The 17,113-nt window shown below is 44.6% G+C and overlaps 4 protein-coding genes across 12 annotated transcripts in view; 2 read left to right on the top strand and 2 right to left on the bottom strand.

Annotated features, from left to right (window-relative positions):
- Positions 1-601: 601 nt before the first annotated feature.
- lysmd3 (LysM, putative peptidoglycan-binding, domain containing 3) lies at positions 602-4,659 on the top strand. 3 transcript variants are annotated; one of them, XM_086205264.1, is made up of 3 exons: positions 602-702; positions 1,906-2,177; positions 3,217-4,659. In XM_086205264.1, exons 2-3 carry the CDS (start codon positions 1,911-1,913, stop codon positions 3,913-3,915), a joined length of 966 nt encoding a protein of 321 aa, XP_086061390.1. In that variant the 5' UTR covers positions 602-702; positions 1,906-1,910; the 3' UTR covers positions 3,916-4,659. The 3 variants fall into 3 exon arrangements, with proteins under 3 accessions (XP_086061390.1, XP_086061389.1, XP_086061391.1); XM_086205263.1 differs by having other exon boundaries at positions 626-765; positions 3,217-4,657; XM_086205265.1 differs by having other exon boundaries at positions 635-690.
- polr3g (polymerase (RNA) III (DNA directed) polypeptide G) lies at positions 4,648-7,649 on the bottom strand. Of its 2 annotated transcripts, none has more exons than XM_086205266.1 (8): positions 7,428-7,649; positions 7,133-7,263; positions 5,900-6,029; positions 5,474-5,539; positions 5,340-5,399; positions 5,200-5,264; positions 4,990-5,109; positions 4,648-4,895 (listed from the first exon to the last, which is right to left on the bottom strand). In XM_086205266.1, the coding sequence occupies exons 2-8, from the start codon at positions 7,241-7,243 to the stop codon at positions 4,806-4,808; spliced, it is 642 nt and encodes a 213-aa protein (XP_086061392.1). In that variant the 5' UTR covers positions 7,244-7,263; positions 7,428-7,649; the 3' UTR covers positions 4,648-4,805. The 2 variants fall into 2 exon arrangements, with proteins under 2 accessions (XP_086061392.1, XP_086061393.1); XM_086205267.1 differs by having other exon boundaries at positions 7,432-7,649.
- A 113-nt stretch (positions 7,650-7,762) lies between these two features.
- On the top strand, positions 7,763-11,777 carry mblac2 (metallo-beta-lactamase domain containing 2). The gene is made up of 3 exons (XM_086205262.1): positions 7,763-8,353; positions 9,781-9,995; positions 10,651-11,777. The coding sequence occupies exons 1-3, from the start codon at positions 7,912-7,914 to the stop codon at positions 10,822-10,824; spliced, it is 831 nt and encodes a 276-aa protein (XP_086061388.1). The 5' UTR covers positions 7,763-7,911; the 3' UTR covers positions 10,825-11,777.
- A 467-nt stretch (positions 11,778-12,244) lies between these two features.
- The window catches only part of rtkna (rhotekin a), a 66,904-nt gene continuing 62,035 nt past the window's right edge, over positions 12,245-17,113 (bottom strand). For all 6 annotated transcript variants that reach the window (XM_086205887.1, XM_086205886.1, XM_086205891.1 and 3 more), the window contains exons 9-11: positions 16,285-16,450; positions 16,047-16,151; positions 12,245-14,486 (exon numbers count right to left, since the gene is read on the bottom strand). In XM_086205887.1, the coding sequence (XP_086062013.1) occupies positions 13,780-14,486; positions 16,047-16,151; positions 16,285-16,450 (978 nt within the window). In that variant the 3' untranslated portion in view covers positions 12,245-13,779. The remainder of the gene's footprint in view (positions 14,487-16,046; positions 16,152-16,284; positions 16,451-17,113) is intronic.

Below are 17,113 nucleotides of genomic sequence, written 5' to 3'. Positions count from 1 at the left end.
GTAGTAGTAGTAGTAGTGGTCGTATTAATTATTATGATTACGTCTGGCAGCACAAATTCGTCCAGCCTTGTCCTATACAGTATTTTGAAAATGTAGCACCTAACACAGTGGTCGAAAATGTAACGGAGAGTATTTTTACTTAAGTATTTCACTAAAGTACGGTGTTGACGTATCTGTATTTAACTTGATTACTTCTGCGTTAGGGGACTTTGACTCCACTGTACTTACCTGGACCCGAATCAGCTACTGATTACTTTGATGAGAAAGATTTTGCACTGCATGAAAAAAAACTGATGAAGATGATGCGCAGCAGAAGTGCCCCCCCCCCCACACACACACACACACACGCACAAACATACACACCACATGAACATAAACTTTAAGGGTCTTTAAGTGTTTAAACCATGTTATGCTCGATACATGGCTCAAGAACAGCTGTATACAGCAGTAGTATATCGTGATGAATAAAATGATACGGAAATTATAAGAAATTGATGAACACTTAATAAAGCATGAGGTTTTAGTCCAGACTCTGGGACCCGTGATGTTGCCGTGTAGCGCCATCTTGCGAATACACGGCGCTTTGCGTTCCTGTTAACGTCATTACGTATACTTCTGTCGACGTGGCGTGAGGGGTAGCCACTCAAAAGAAGCTAGCAGGTAGTTTACCAACCCTTAACCAATGGCAAGGTGAGAGCGAAGGTAATCCCACAGAAGGATGGATAATATTTGGGACAAATGATTGATCAGTACGCAACTTTTCAGGTAATTGTAGTCGCTGACATCCTTTAAGTGGCTAAATCATTCCTTAACCGCAACCACCGGTCAGTGTGGAAACGCGTCCAGCGACGTAACATAGGTGGAAGCTAGTTAGCACTAGCCTAGCCTGGAGGTAGATTTATAGCTTTTGACGTGCGATGAAGCCAAATGTGCTGCACTAATGTCTGCACAACAACATGACACTTCAGTTAAGAGACGGATTTGGTGGCTTAAACATGAGTATTTATTTGATTCAATCTTTGTCTTTGTTTCAATTACGTAGGCAAGAGAGGCACGAGATAGCATTAGCTAAATTATGCTCGGTAAAGGTAAACAGGCAACGCTGTCTTCTTTAGAAATTTTAGCCACAGCTGACATTAGTTTGTGCGTGTTTGACTATAGAAAAACATCCCCGAATTCTATACAAAGACAAAACAAATTGCTGTGAGTAGCGTTAGCTGTGTGCTAGTCACATTTTCCATTATTCTGTATATCCCAATTAGACATTATTACATTAATTTAGTGATAGATTTACATATAATAGTCATCAAAACTGCGACGTGGGTGAGCTTGGTTAATAAACATCTGCTATATGTTGCTAATCAGTGCTGTTGTATAAACAGAGGACCTTGACAACCCGGCTATTGAATGTAACCGTAGTGCTGATTGCCACTTATCTAGGAGGTGGTTCAGTCTTATCATGTTCTACTGAGACTTGCATGTCAGGCTCTGTGAGAATCAGACTTTTCTTTGTTGAACACTCTAATTGTGTCTTCAGGAACATGTAATTAATTGAATTTTCCTGTTCTTCACTGTGCCTGGCATCATAGAAGGAAAAGTAGGAAGTGCACGCTAGTATTCAGCCACAGTTTAAATTGGTTGCATATATCCATAGTTTGAGATTATGTCCGTGTGCTACATGTTGCGATATTGGACACAACGGCCTCATACGTTTGGGATGACAATCATAACTGCCGTTCTTTGAGTATAGTCATGTGTTTCCCATTTGAAAACCTATAGGACACAGTGAAGCGTCAGTAGGTTGTCTGTTCACATCAATCTTATTCTCTCTCCTCAGGATTAAGAACTAGACTGTATAAGTTCCACATTTTGTTCTAAAGAAAATATTTTTCCTCCCCTGTACAGTGAAAATGTCCAACAGAGGCCAGCACTATGGCTTTCAGTTAGCGACCATGGTTCAGCCTGCCAATGGCGGTCACGCCTACCTATTTGGAAACAATGGTTCGGAGAATGAGCTGTCAGAAGAGGACGGGGAGAACTATGAACTGCGGCCACGGGGTAGAGAAAGACTGCGGCGGAGCACATCAAGAGAGAGGCTGGAAGATATCATCTTCCTGGCCAGAGACATCCAGGAGGGGGACACCCTGAACAGTATTGCGCTGCAGTACCACTGCTCGGTATGTGGACCCTTCCTTCTTATACTTTGGGGCTCCTGTTTAACTTTTACTTTTTGAAGTAGAATGTATTTTTTCTTATGTCAAACATACACACAAATGTGCTTTGACCATCTGCTGAAATAGTTTGACAAATATTTACAAGTTTTAAATGAATTAACTACATTGTCTCTGGAACACATGGCCTATTTGGAAATACACTTTTTTGCCATCATTTCTAGTGTCATAAGAATATAGATTCCCTTCTCTCCTGTCTGCATGAACTACAGAGTTTCAGATCTCCACTCGATTGCTGGCTGCTAGTTAGCTTAGCTGCAGTGAACACTGGGGCACTGAAGCATGCTTTCTCAAAAAAGTCAAATGCGTGCTTCTCCAAAAGAATCTTTACCTGCACTGCTAAACGAAGGTTGTGCACAACATTCACCATCGGAGGGAAAAAAAGGAAAATTATGACTTGTTAAGTTATCAGATACACACCTGGAACTACTTCAACTTCCTCAGCCTCCCATGTAACTCGCTAAGTCTCCACACTCTGTAGTTCCCTCCCTCTATCTTGTTCAAATAGGTCAGGATCCATGTCTTGGTTTCTCCAGAAGTTATCCTCCTTACAAAGTCAGCCACGAATAGTCGCAGCAGTCACTCTCCTCGTCATCAACAAACACTTTGTTTGTGGACTGACGTTACGATGGGGCTCTTGAGGTGCTGGGACCGGTCAGGAACATCCCGCTAGTTGTGTATATCCATCTGACTGTAACACAACTTGTCATATAGGATAACATTTTTCATCATTCAGAACAATGCAGAAGACACTGGACAATTTAACTGCCATTGCAAACTAGTCAGCTCACCTTAGTCCTGCTTCGACCTAAGAACCTCTAACAAGTTGATTTTTGTGTTAAGTCAATTCAACACTTTTTTAAAAGGTATCATCTATGCAGAATGCAAAGCCACTATTCAGTTTTACTTGATGACTGAGAGTGTTCAGTTAATGAAACCGTATTTTTTGTTGTAGTCATCATTTCCTATACTTTGTGTTTCCTAGGTGGCAGATATAAAGCGTGCCAACAACCTCCTGACAGAGCAGGACTTCTTTGCCTTGCGGTCAGTGAAGATTCCTGTGAGACGTTTCAGTGTGCTGACTGAAACTCACAGTGCTGGACCTCTCAAACCTGCTTCCCCTTCAGAAACCAGGCGCCTGAGCCTAACCTCTCCCATTACCTCTCTTCCCATGGAGTCCTCCACAGACTCCTCTTCCTCCACAGACAGCGTGGAAGGATTCCTCCAGGAGAAGGACAAGGACATTGAACGCCTGGTGAAGTCCACAGGCCCGTCTCGAAGCAGTCTGAATGAGGTTGTGTCCTCTTTAACACAGCAGCAACAGCAACCCTTACTGGAGGAAGTTGAGTATAAACCAGCACAGAGAAAGGATCCTTACTACGGTGCAGACTGGGGCATGAGGTGGTGGACGGCTGTGGCCATCATGCTGGTCGTTGGCATAGTTACGCCTGTGTTTTATCTGCTGTACTACGAGGTTCTTACGAAAGCTGATGTCAGCCATCATGGCATCCCTACGCCGAGTCATAGTGGCGTACATCACACACAAACACATCCTCATGGGTTTCCTGTTGGAGAGAACAGTCATGCAGGGGCTGGACATCAACACTATGCTGGACATGTGGCTAATGGAGATCCACAGGGACGAGGTCTGGATCACGTAGATGGGCAACAAGAAAAAACATAGCAAGTGGTAATTTATCAGAAAACTTTTTTGCTAACTGAGACCATATGAAAGTGGGCTGATGTTCCCACTTTTGCATTGTTCTTCTGGGTACACTAATGCAATCTGACACAGAAAGTCACTTTATAGTGGTATGTCATTTTCATAGCGTTGAGCTATTGAAGTAACTTTTCAGAGCAGTTGGCTGCCTTCTGGAGTTGTCCCCTGCTTGTTATCAACGCTGCTACACACCAATGTTGTAGTGGACAACAGTGGAGCCCGTTTCTAATACTGTGGTTGGTCAGTAGCCTCACAATAAATCTTTGTTAGGATGGTTTTAAAGCAGATTTTACCTAATTTGGTCTAGATATATATTTTTGCCACATTTGTTTGTATTTTCAAATGCTTTGTCTGAAAGGTATGAATGCTGCCATTTTGTTCAATGTAGAATTAATTTATTTCAACAGTATTGAGTGTTATAATTTGTTTAAACTTATCAGTATTGGAAGTTGCCTGTTCAGACAGTTGGGTTTTTTTTTTTTTAGATTGCCTGAAGAGAACTGCATTAAAAAAACAGAGCATGATGTGGACATCAGGGGACGCACAGCCCTCCCACTCAGACTTGTAATTATAAGAAATTTTAAACTTTGCTATAAAGCCCTTTTACTGTATCCCTGTTCCTTGATAGTTTTTGGGAAGCATTATGTGTTGACAGTATGTGCCTTTCAACCTGTGGAAATGTGCTGCAGGCTGGAGAATAAATAAATCTATTTTTAATTATTGCCAGTGTACACACAAGTTGGCATTTCTTATTTACACATATTGGCTCACAAAACACAGCAAACGAAACTCATCACGGTGCGCAACAGCATTCCGAGGTTATCTAAGGTATCAGTACACGGTTGAGGTAGTAGTCAGTATGTCGCTTCGCCATCCATGTTGTCGTCACTTTCCGCGGCGAAGTCTTCGCCATTGTCGAAATAGCTCTCGATGTAGTCGTTTTCCTACAGAGGAAATGAGTAGAACATCAGCCCTGGTTCTTACAGATTTGTGAGAAAAAGATAATACAGTAGGATTTTAAGTCATTCTTAATCTAACCTCTTCAATTTCCTCTTCCTCGTATTCTTCCTCTTCAATTTCCTCATCTTCCTCTTTTCTTTTGTTCTTTTGGTCCTCTTCATCTGATTTTTCAGCGTCCCCGTCTTTCTTTTCCAGCTCCTAAGATATCGATTCTGTTTACGACTCTCAGCATTAAGAAATCACTTGGGACTAAAATACAACTCTGTTGTACGAACAGGTGCCTCTTACGTCTAATTTACTCAGCATGTTCTCTGCATCTTTGCTTGATTTCGTCACAGTTTTCGTCTTTGTGCCTGTTGGATTGAACCACTCAGTCGTTATTCGTGTAATCAGATTACTACAAATTGGAATGAAGAGATTCCTGTTACCTGCTTTCAAACGTTTTCTTTTCTTTAGGGGCATCAATTCTTTCGGGAAGAGATTCCAGTCTAAAAATATCAAATACACATTTTTATTGTATCCCTCCCTCGGTGTACTCTAATCTCATGGGTATTACAAATACCTGGAGTCCATTCCCCATCATCCACCTGGCTCTGCTTCAGGTATCTCTCCGTGTATTTCTCCACCTCTGTTTCATGTAAACAAGAGAACGTTCCGCTTCAGCACATTCCTGTCGCCAGTCAGTCCCACTGATGTAAACAGCCCCGTGAAAAGCCCAAATTTCCCCGACTGTAAACTACACATCCACCACCACCTCTGAATACTTTTGGTTCATTTAGCTGACCAAGGGAAAAATTCCAGGTGGTTCAAATCAGATCAAAAAGGCAGCAACTGTAACTCAATATTCCATCAAATCTCTCTCCACTTTCCCGGCCTTGACTCAAATTAAATGTCTGAGTTCCTAAGTGCTGCACTATCATTCCTCAGTGGCCGGCTGTCTCGTCGCAGCGTCTCTACCAGACATCCGGCTGCTGCGCCTCGTCCTCACCTGCCTTATTGGACTGCGGCTTGATGTTGTGGGGCAGCCGCTGCATCGTTCCCCTCATCTCCTGCTTCAGAGCCAGCATGTAGTCCTCGTCCTCTCCAGCTTTCAGCGGAACCGGCTTAAAGTCTGTGGTCTGGAAGTACCAAGAGTGCGCAGCAGAAGGTTTGTTATACACAGTAAGATTTCTGATCCAATAACTTGTCGTGTGTAACCAACAAACAGTGGAGCCCCCTATTTTACAACAACACAAGGTGTGTAAAACAAAATCTAATTGATCAAATGTGACCCACTGCACCAGGAGTGTCATAAACTCCTGTCAGCAGCCATTTTGAATTGTCATAGCAGGGTAAACGCAGGCAATCGTTCCAGTTCCATTTGGTTCCAGTTAGCCGGCCTGCACCTAAGTGTAACGGGCTGTAATTAATGTTATTAGTCACCTATGGGTCACCCTGCTATATCCTGCCAAAGAAAGAAACACAAGGTGGAACTAACAGCACTAATATTCAGTTTGGAGGCAGCAGGGCTCTGGTATTGTGAATGCTCACCAACATGACTCGCTTAGGCAATTAGTCAAATGGTTTAAGGCTGTTAAAAGTGTTTACTCGTGTGTTTTTCCTGGGAAGGGCCTAAACTTGGAGTGTCATGGTTACACAATTAGACCTGTACGCAACACATGTAGAGTGCTGCAGGTGATGGGTATTTGATGGTTGCAGGAGAGGACGCGAGCACAGTAATTCACCTACAAGTGTAGGGGACGGGCCCCAAAAGCCATTTTGCACAAAGTTCCCCAATTTTCTTTGTTTAAAAAAAAAAAAAGATAGTAGATCTGTTAAAGAGCAGCTGATTCAAAGCTTGCGTCATAGGACAATGCTCATCATGCAATATAATTCTATAAAAACTCTTGTCCTTTGAAACTGATCATCTGAATTGATGAGAAGTTGTGTGAGGCGGGCCTGTCCAGGGGATGGAGGTGAAAAAAAATTAGAACGCAAATGAGGGTTAAATAACATAATAATGCTTCTATATAAGAATGCAGGAAGTAAACTGAAAGCTCCTGAGCTGCTGGAGCAACAGATTCCATCCCTCTGACTGCACACTGAATAACAAATAGACAGAAGAGCATTTGTATGTCATTGTTTGCTGTCGACACACGTCATCTGATTTATACTCGATCAACCACAGACTTGATATATTGCATATGATGTCATCGTGTGCGTGTGTGTCTTCTACACTTACTGGAAACAGCGGGCTGGGCCCCACCCTGGCCTCTGGCATGCTGCCCCTGCCGATGCCCAAAGCCTCGATATTGAAGGTGAAGGCAGCCACTCCACGACCCTTCCCCGCCATGGCTGCCCGCCTCCCCGCACCTGCAGCACAGCGCCCACATGATGATGGCACAGTTTCACAGGTGATCACGTGTTGAGAGTCACACACAACTTCACGCAGCAGCCTGGTCAGGTCTGGTCTGTCTGGTTTTGCCTACTAAGCAACAATCACTCACCAACCAACCCAGCAAAAGTGGAATACTCACTCACTAAGGGACACGTATGATCCTACAAATCTGTGTTACTCAGCGGCATCAGCCCTCACAACGCATGCGTAGTTGTACATCTACTTAATACTAATATTCAGTTATATATTGCAAGGTACAAACTCGTCAGGGCAACAGATTAACTGATAAACTCCATCAACGAAGCTTTGCTAACAACCGGCGTGGAGAATCACTACAGTCAGCATGCGTACATGTCGCTTTAAGTATCCCCGCCCTTTCACTAAGTCATAGGAGGCGTGGTTCAACTTTGCCCAATAGTAGGCGTTCACGAATTTACGTCATCTGTTCGATGGTCCAATCACGGCGCTGTCCTCCTGCAAGGGTGTGCCAGTGTCCACCATCAATGAAAACATAGCCGCTAGAGCTAAGCTAACTTTAGAAAGCTAGTTCTGCTCACCTGCAACGATATCCCCGCACATCTCCAGACCCGCATCGGCTCACCTCGACAGGTGCATGAAGTGGGATGTCTGCAGCCGACTGGTACGCTCACAAATCCCTCGGAGACGGACTCTTCTGGATCCAGGAGCGGTTCTACCAGTCGGAGAACCGGGCCAACATCTGGCTGCTCCGCGGCTCTCACCAGGACGTGGTGATCGACACGGGTCTGGGCTTGAGGAGCTTACCGGACTACATCGACGCTAAGGGGCTGCTGGGTAAGGATCCGCAGAGGAAAAACCCGCTGCTGGCCATCGCCACCCACGCCCACTTCGACCATTCGGGCGGGCTGCATCAGTTCCAACAGGTGGGCGTCCACAGCGCGGAGGTGGATGCCCTGGCCAACGGAGACAACTACGAGACGGTCACCTGGCTCAGCGACAGGGAGATAGCCGAGGCTCCCAGCCCGGGCTGGAGGGCACGGCACTACCGAGTCAAGGCTGTGCAGCCCACCCACATCCTGCAGGAGGGTAGGTAGTAGAGGCCGCCTTTGCAGGTATGTGCGAGGGGAGGGGGCCCGGGACCAGGTCCAAATGCGTAGAGCTGGACCTCGTGGTCGATACCAGCGCTATTATGCGAAGGGTGCATCAGCAGAACAGCACAGTAGGGTGTTAACGCACCTTCCATTAGATACCAATAAACACACACACACAGAATACCGACTTCATCATTCTCTCCACAGGAAATGTAATCCAGGTATCATTAGCTCAATGTGTGATCATTTTGTAAAACCCACTGATTTTTTTTAATTTGTGGGAATTTTTTTTATATTTAATAACCTGCAGTGGAAATTATTAACTTGGAGAACCTGACATGCATTTTAATCCATTTTATTTTGATTAAAACCACGAATTAAAGATGAATGAAATTAAGCTTTTAAAAGCATCTCATCATCTAAGCTTTTTATAACTCTTCCACTTAAAAACCTGGCAGTGTGAAGCAGTTCCAGTATTTTAGATTAAATTAATGAGTGAGCATCCTGTTTTGAACGCTGAATTGTTTGAAACACCCCCGTGATACAGATGAGCTCCTGGTTGTGTGATGTCAGAATGGGGAAGCCATGTTAAGTGCCTTTTTCCATCACTCTCAAAACGGGGTTGCACAAATTTGTTTACACAGAATATTTGACAGGGTTAGTGAACGGTAGTTATTTATACACTGATGCAGGTATGAAGGCGTCATTACCTGAAAGGAGGTGAGCTACGCTGCAGGGACATTCATCAAGGGGCTGGGGGGGGGGGGGGGGGTGTCGCACCTCTCCTGACAGTTTGTGAAACAACATGAGACAAGAAATAAATTGGTTGTCTTGTTTCCTGCATCTACAGAACTGCTCTATTTCAGCGCTGAAATCTTGGCTGAATTATGCAGCACACACTCGCTCTGCCATGTACTTCCAGAAAGCTTCCTGCAGAGTATAATAACTGCAAAATATTGATTTAGCAATCGCTTATGCTGTTAGCGGATACTCTCTGTATGAGTCACTAACATTTGAGAACATGATATTCTTGCAGATTGGTGATGTCTTGAAGAACATCGTGTTTTTGCCTCCTGCCAGCTTGTATCAGACGAGCAGCTCTGGCTGCGTTTGGAGCTCAAAGCACAGAAGCTTTATTTTGCATTCTTGCATATTTAAATTTCTGCACCTTCGGTCAATATGCTGACTTTTCTGCTGTGTCAGAGTCGCTGCTGCAGTGCAGATGGGATATCTCTCAGCCCGGTGTTTTAGCTTCCCCCTCCCGTCTGACTCACGCCGGGCCTGAACCAGAGAAATCTATCAGAACCTGAACATTCTGGACTAAATCACTGATTTCTTGGCTGACAATTTATGAGGATTTAGGATGTGTATGAACATGTTTTGATAATTCATATCATGTTTGCATGTACCTCCCCTGTCAAGGTGATGTCATCAACCTTGGTGACAGACAGCTGACGGTACTTCACATGCCCGGCCACTCGCGGGGCAGCATCTGCCTCCACGACCGGGACAACAAGCTGCTCTTCAGTGGAGATGTTGTGTATGATGGTGCCATGATTGACTGGCTGCCCTACAGCCACGTCAGCGACTACATCAGCAGCTGCGAGCGTCTGGTGGGGCTGGTGGACAGCGAGGAGGTAACTGGGACGCAGGCTTTTATCAACTCTACCAACTCGGGTTCCACTTTCTTTGAGTTTTAAAGGCACAAGTTTCTCTGAAATCTTAAAGTGATGGATTTTTGATGGAATGTTTCTGAAGATGTGGTTTTGATGTAGACTATAGTTTTTCTAAAAAGGAATCGAGAAAAGGTTGTGTTTTCTTTTATGTTATTTTTTAAATAAGTCAAGCTTCCTCTGTGGTGATCAGTTGCAGAACAAACAGGCAAAAATAGAAAATAGGGTCTGCGCCCTTCACACCCCCACATGCTCACAGCTTTCATACTGATTTTAACTAACACTGAATTTGCTATGTATAGAGATGTTTTCCTCTATATCTCTGGACCTGATAATCATGTATATTTATTGTGCTTGCAACTGGTCTGCTATTGTTGTCCTGGTGAAGATCCGCATCACTGAAACATTTACAAGATAGATCAACTCGGAAGGAGTGAGTTTTTACAAGTAACCTTGGTCAGAATTTGTCTGTCTGCTGTCGACTCTCAAAGTTGGAGCTATGCAACCTGCATCACTCACATAAATGCTGGCTGAGAGTCTCATGAGTCAAGAATCCTTGACCTCTGTCCCGTATTGACGTTGTTTCAAATGCTGAATAACTCTGGAATCACTCCAACAGGTGGACCAAGTCCTCCCTGGACACTATAACACCTTCGGAGCTAAACGGCTCCACAGAATCGCTTCCACGTACATCAGCCGAGCAGGAACCTGCCCTGCCAAGCTGTCCACCTTCGCCTGGAGTACTCTGGCTGGGATGGCGTTGCGGGCATCGAACCCACGGAGTGCCTGCTGATGAGGGAGGAGGAAGCACAAGTGCACTAATTGTATGAATATGGATGATGGAGAGGCGGAGGGGTGGGGGGGGGGTGCAGCCATGATTAACTTGTAAGTTAATGTAATTGTTCTTTTAATTGCCAATCTTCCTGTAAAAGCACCACATGAAGCATATAAAGTATTTAAGAGTGTGATTCTGTTTTTGATGTAAATGTATTATTAGATTTATTAGATGTATGTTTTTATACTTAGAGTAATTGTGAAGTTACAATAGCACAACAATGGTACAACTCTGCACTACAAACACCGAGCAGGAAGCTTCAAGTTCTCCTGCTCTGACAGATCAGAAATAGTCAACATGGCCATAATAATTCCCTATGCATGTGACAGTGCTTCGTGCAGACTCTGCGTCTTCTACCTCCTATTATCTTTGTTGTACTATTGACTGATCCAAGGCTTTGTTGTTGAACACATTGACAATAAAGCCTCTGTTCTTCCTGCCTTTGGTGATGCTTCTGCAACGGACGCCGCTGTTGCTTCAAAATGGGAATTTATCTTCAGTGGCTCATGCAGGAAGACAAAACATCGGACCAGGACTTGTGCTGGATCAGGACTGGTACTGGATCAGGACCAGTGCCGGATCAGGACCGGTGCTGCACTGCAAGAGAGGCGTTTCCCTGAACCTGCCAAGTCTAATATTTAAGAGAGCATGGATTTTTGCAAATATCTAACTGATGTCAATATTATCTGTATAAAAACAAGTTTATATGATATTCACACTCTGTGCATACTGAGATACACATTCATGTTGTGCTTCCTTGGATCAAATATTTGAGAGTTTGGACAAAGTACATAAAAAGCAGGACAAGCCTGTGTTGATTTAAGTGAAATGTTGCTGTGGAATGGAACCTTGATCAGTGTGTGGTTCGGTACAATCACTCCAAAACCTGATCTTTGAATAAAGTCAGCTGATGTGTGAAGAATGTCATTATTGGCACTCGACTGTGACATTTCTGATCCGATATGCCGTCTGTGGACCAGACCAGAGGCGATCCAGGTGTGAGGAGAACCTCCAGACAGTTTCAGGGGCTGCAACAATACAGTCTAAATGCATGCAATTTGATATGACTGAGAGTACGACTTGGAGGGATTTTACTGTTTTTCTTACTTTCCACGAGTCAGAAACTAATGATTGACTCAGGACAGAACATTTTCACGTACAGTATCTGGTGGCTGACGTTTGTGAAACAGCGCCATTAAGCTAGCTTGGCTGAATGTTTGACTGTTTATGGCATCAAATGACACGATGACGACACACCCAACACCCGAGACTTCAGAGGACTCTGGACTAGACCGATGCAGGTGTGCGCAGAAACATTCAAGTCCGTTTTAATCGATAAAACATTTATTATAATTAATATTATTTAAACATGAGGTTCCCACATTTCTCATTTTTACGTTCGCCTTCTAGTTCGGCGTACATGCAGAACACAAAAGCCCGCCAACAACTCTTGCAAGGTTATAACAATCAATGTTATATCTACCCTAACAGTTAAAGATCTGCACGTCATCCGTTTACATTGTGATAATAGTGTGTAAATATAGCTGCATACATTTATAACACATCATCAGTCATGTAACAGAGAGAAGAGGTTTATTTGTTAACTTATAAAATTAAATTACAGTAACAAATGCGATTCCCAGGCATTTGACAATTTTAATTCAAGGAATAATAGGGAAGGTGGTTGCCCGAGTTTAGGGCCCCGAGAGGGAAACTGCTAGTTAGATGCTCCTGCTTTCTTGAGCTGACCACATGGCAAAGACTTGCCCAATTAAAAAGAAAATAAAGTGGCAGAGTAAACAATCGTTTTGCCCTTAACTTAGTAGGTGAGTCCTCAATTTCACAGAAAAATTCCTAAAACTGAGCCACCAGGGAATTAAAAAAAAAAGAAAGAAAAGAAAGTCTGTGTTGCAAAACATTAAACTGATGGATTTTTCACATTTTATTGGATTTTCCAAAAGCAGTGAGGCAGCATAACAGAATTATATGGCTTAAGTATTCAGTAATTCTAATTGCTTCAGTTTAAGTTGATTTACTCAAGGGTTTTCTTCTGAGCCTAACTACTATATCCAATTGTGGTGAAGGCCTGTATGTGGATAGATGTGAAAAATGTAAAGACCAGAGCGGAGATTTTTTTACCCTGAAGAGATCACAGTAATAACCAGTACAGTAAATATGAGCACTTGCATTAAGTTAATTCACCAGATTCATCGCTGAAATCATCTCAAGTAGTTTATCTGAGCTGTAAGTAAAACCATGCAAAACAAATTAAAACAGACGGTGCATAGTCATTCAGGAACCATGACGGGGTTTGGAGTGAGTATTAGTTGGTAAGTACACTGCAGTAGATATCACAGTATAGGCAACAGACCTCAACCCCTCCCTCCTTGACTTCTTACGTCACCTGTTCGCACACCGGCGTTCTTAGCAAACACGCTGCAAACTTTCCAGTCAGAAAACTGCTAGTGTGTTAAGAGATGACCTTGAACCAATGCGTGTGAAGTGAGGATGGATGAATAAAAATGTCTCCAGTTCCAGAGTCGGATTCCAAACACAGAGTGTGGCGTGTTCTCAGGAGCTAAGTCACAGTTCTCAGCGTCCCTGTCTCCCAAGCAGCATGCTGAGTACCTCTCGTCCGGTTCTGGACTGTCTTCCAAACTGTGGCAACACAGTCAAGTGTAGCCTGTAGTGATTGTCACCTGTGTTTTTTGTTAGGAGACATTCCAGTTGGCCCCGGGGGGTGGGGGTGGGGGTGGGGGTGGGTCTTCAATGATCCATCCTGCACCGGGAAGCAGGCTAGAAGCAGCGTATCCACCTCAGAGTCGTTCATGGGGTGGAACAGATGGCCTGAGGTTGGCTTGCACATGTGACGCCAGTTAAAACACAGATGAGCGCCGCTAGCCTTCGGTCGGTTCACACCTGACTCTGGAGCCAGTTGCGAGGATCAAGTCTGGCCCTGAGGTTCCTGAGGCTGCGTCGAGCTGGGGAAGGCCGAGAGAAGGGGGCGCACTCGGACGACTCGGGGCTGTGGCTTCCTTCGCTGTTGCTGGAGCTGTTGCTGGACGTGGAGCTGGAGCAGGAGAGCGTGGTCTGTGTGCTGCGCTGTGACCGAGGCGAACAAGACGAGATGGGAAGTGGGCTGAGCAGCGAGGAGGGAGGAGGCTGGCAGGGGCACTGGAAGGCCCCACCCCCTCCTACGTAACCCCTCCCTCGGAGGGTGCTGAGCTTAGCATCCAGTGACAGAGTGCGTGGCCTAAGGCGGGAGGGCGAAGAAGACAAGAGCGAGAAGTTTGAGGGGTCGGGCCAGCCGTGGTGGTGGGAGCAGGGACTGGTGCTGCAGTGGCTGTCGCTGTCTGATGTCAGGCTGGCATCTGAGGACAGCAGACCCGGCTGCTGGCAGCGGTGGTGGCTGACGGGGCTGTGGGGCAGTCGATGAGGGCTGTGGCCAGACAGGCGAGATGTACAGGGACGAGGGTGACCAGCACTTTTGGGGTTGTTCTCCTCAAACACAGACATCCAGGTGGGAGAGGTGCCCAGCTGGCTGCGGAGCTCCAGCTCCTGCATCCTCCGAGCCAGGATGTCTGACACGGTGCAGCTGAGGTCGTCGGATGACTCAATAACTGGAGGAGAGGTGCAGCAGAACCATCGTTAGACTTGACTTCAAGTACAGATTTAGAAAGGACTTCAGCCCAGTTTAGGCTTCATATTTAGTCAATGATGAGATTTCTAGGTCATGAATTTCTTCACACAAATGTAATCCAGTTATCTGAAATGAAAATACAGTAAATGTGTAGATAATTGAGGCTCATTTTCATTTGAAATGGGAATCAGTTCATGAAATCAGCACTTATTTGTGGGAGAAAACTCTTCCATCACAAAAACACAAAAGTCCAAACTAGAGTGATTGTGTTATAATAATGAATTAAACACCTGAGCCGAATCAAAGTAACACACAAGCTGCACTATCTGCCTGTGTGTCAAAGTTGTTTATTCATGTCAAAATGGTTCCGTCCTGGAATTCATGGATTGCTAAATCCACTCACTACCAAAGTTGTTCTTTTCATTCTTGCAATCAAACAGAATAAGCTTGCAATGAAAACAAATTCTGAAGAGTGAAACTACCAACTACAGTTAAAAGATGTTTTATTGCAAGTAAAATGGGAAATAATCATATTATTATAAAAAATAATGAATGGGAATTCAATTATTCTTGCTACTTCCCCAAATTTGTATTTGTAAAACTAAAAGTTTTTTCCTTCTTGCAAGTTTTGTTTGTCGTTGACTGAGTCATGGGTTGGAAAACCCTGTGGGTTCGAAAAAAATGATAGATTTACATTTTAATGTTATTATACACACATTTTCATGTAATAGAACAACTTTTGTTGACCACAGTGTCATTAGTTCTGCTCTCTCATCTTTTCACTGCAACCCCTTTCGGTTTGAACGCACAGCAAAGACCCAGAAGCATCAGATGAAGCTGATCCTGAGTTGGCACTACACTACACTCCTGTTACTTCACCTGTCGTTGTAATAGGACGAGAGCAGAGCACGAATCTCAGCAGACACAGCATTATCCTGCAGCAGGAGACCCTCACAGGAGGGTGTGGCAAGAGGGGCTGCCCGGGGACGGGGACGGGTGGGGGGGTTTAGGAAAACCAAGGAGGGAGGTTGGCGAGACAGAAAGGATAGGACAGGAGGTGTGTTGATGGGCATAATAAAGATTGATCAAGATGTTAGGGAGGGAACGTGAGAACAAAAACAAAAGACTCATTAAAAAGGATTAAGACGAGTCACCCATCAAAATCAAACAGTTGAGGTTGATTAATAATGCATAAAGATGCAAGAAATAATAAAGAGGCAAAAAGAGACGAAGGCAATGAGTGATGGACACACAAGGGAAAATTGAAAAAGGACAAAAGAGCAGAGAAAGAGAAGACAGAGAGTGAGTCGACGTGTCAAAGGCAACTCTACCTACAGTCCGGAGAAGGTAAGCAGACTGGGAGTTTGATAGTGGAGATGACAACTTTAATAGTCAGCAGCATCTCTCGTGCACGGACAACAAGCTGCAAACAGTCGCATGCAATGCAGGAGCTTTGTCCCTCCCTGGCTGACCCACCAACAGCTGAGCGGGACCTTTTAACTGTCCTGTCCTCAGTGACGTCATCAGGGTGACATCTTACCCATCTCGTGGTACAGGGAGCCCTGTTTAGGCGTGACAGGAGCTGGTTTCCTCGGCGACGGCAGTTCGATTTTCATCAAGTCGTCACAGCACTGCTTCCACTGGCCTGGGAGTTGGAGACAAAGTGTCATCAGCTGATGCGTCACAATTTTTGCAGCTGGAGTAATTTATGGAGGCGATTATGTGACGGGAGTGTAAATGACACACACATGCACACGCGCGCGCACACACACACTTACTCATGTCGTAGAAATGTTGCCAAAAGGCCTCCATCCACCGGTGTGTGTCCTCTCGACTGTCTGTGGTCAGCGTGTGTGTGACCTCCTCACCTCCGTACTGGTTGCTGACACAGATATTCTGAACTTTGCTGTGAGGATCTTTGTCCGCTGCTCGTATTCTGGTCTCCTGCAGCACAAGAGAAGGACGGATTCAATTCATCAGGGAATGAAACAACAACAGTTAGGAATGAGCACCAACTCCTGAAAAAGAGTGATTATTATGGCAATTGTGATCATAAATAGACTGAAAATACGCCAGTGAAGCCACTAATTAGCCCTCTTACAAATAATTATATCAGCAATTACGCAACAAAAGATGCAGACTCTCAGTTCACACCTCTGTGCTCCTGTGTGTCCAAACTCTAACCAACCACTAGATGGCAGAGTTGCTCCAGCACTAATCTACTGTCTCTCTGGAGGAGCCAGACAGCTGACTAACAAAGTATCATACCAACCTGATCTGACTGACTCGTCTCTGGGTCAGCAGTGCAGTGAGGGTTAGACACTACAAAAGACTGAATGAGTCACCACGGAAAGAATGAGAGTCTCCACTTGCCAACACAGGAAATAAGATGATTGATAACCTAACTGGCTGACTGACTTCTACTCACTTACATGGTCGAAAAAAAGCCAGGAAGATGAGAAGAATCTGATTCCTTACAGGGAGGAGAAGACGGCTGTGTCTCACAACAATGAAAAGATTCAGTTTTTCCAAAAAAATCTGTTTTTATCCATTCATCTGTGCTCATTCAGCCCTGCAGAACATTTATACAATCCCACCTGAAAGCCG

This window comes from Aulostomus chinensis, chromosome 6 (genome assembly GCF_037954235.1).
Source record: "Aulostomus chinensis isolate RoL2024-O1b breed Wild chromosome 6, RoL_Achi_v1.0, whole genome shotgun sequence".
Lineage (NCBI taxonomy): Eukaryota > Metazoa > Chordata > Actinopteri > Syngnathiformes > Aulostomidae > Aulostomus > Aulostomus chinensis.
The sequence above is the reverse complement of the archived record's forward strand: the minus strand, read 5'-3'. Positions and strand labels throughout refer to the sequence as shown.

What these genes read in the sequence shown, in the direction of transcription:
- polr3g (XM_086205266.1), bottom strand. Translation starts at nt 7,243, where the DNA reads ATGGCGGGGAAGGGTCGTGGAGTGGCTGCCTTCACCTTCAATATCGAG. An exon ending in GGCCCAGCCCGCTGTTTCCA is followed by an intron (nt 6,030 to 7,132) that starts GTAAGTGTAGAA and finishes TGGTACTTCCAG; the next exon opens with ACCACAGACTTTAAGCCGGT. An exon ending in AGGAAGAGGAAATTGAAGAG is followed by an intron (nt 4,896 to 4,989) that starts GTTAGATTAAGA and finishes TTTCCTCTGTAG; the next exon opens with GAAAACGACTACATCGAGAG.
- lysmd3 (XM_086205264.1), top strand. Translation starts at nt 1,911, where the DNA reads ATGTCCAACAGAGGCCAGCACTATGGCTTTCAGTTAGCGACCATGGTT. An exon ending in CGCTGCAGTACCACTGCTCG is followed by an intron (nt 2,178 to 3,216) that starts GTATGTGGACCC and finishes TGTGTTTCCTAG; the next exon opens with GTGGCAGATATAAAGCGTGC.
- mblac2 (XM_086205262.1), top strand. Translation starts at nt 7,912, where the DNA reads ATGTCTGCAGCCGACTGGTACGCTCACAAATCCCTCGGAGACGGACTC. An exon ending in CACCCACATCCTGCAGGAGG is followed by an intron (nt 8,354 to 9,780) that starts GTAGGTAGTAGA and finishes TCCCCTGTCAAG; the next exon opens with GTGATGTCATCAACCTTGGT. An exon ending in GGCTGGTGGACAGCGAGGAG is followed by an intron (nt 9,996 to 10,650) that starts GTAACTGGGACG and finishes TCACTCCAACAG; the next exon opens with GTGGACCAAGTCCTCCCTGG.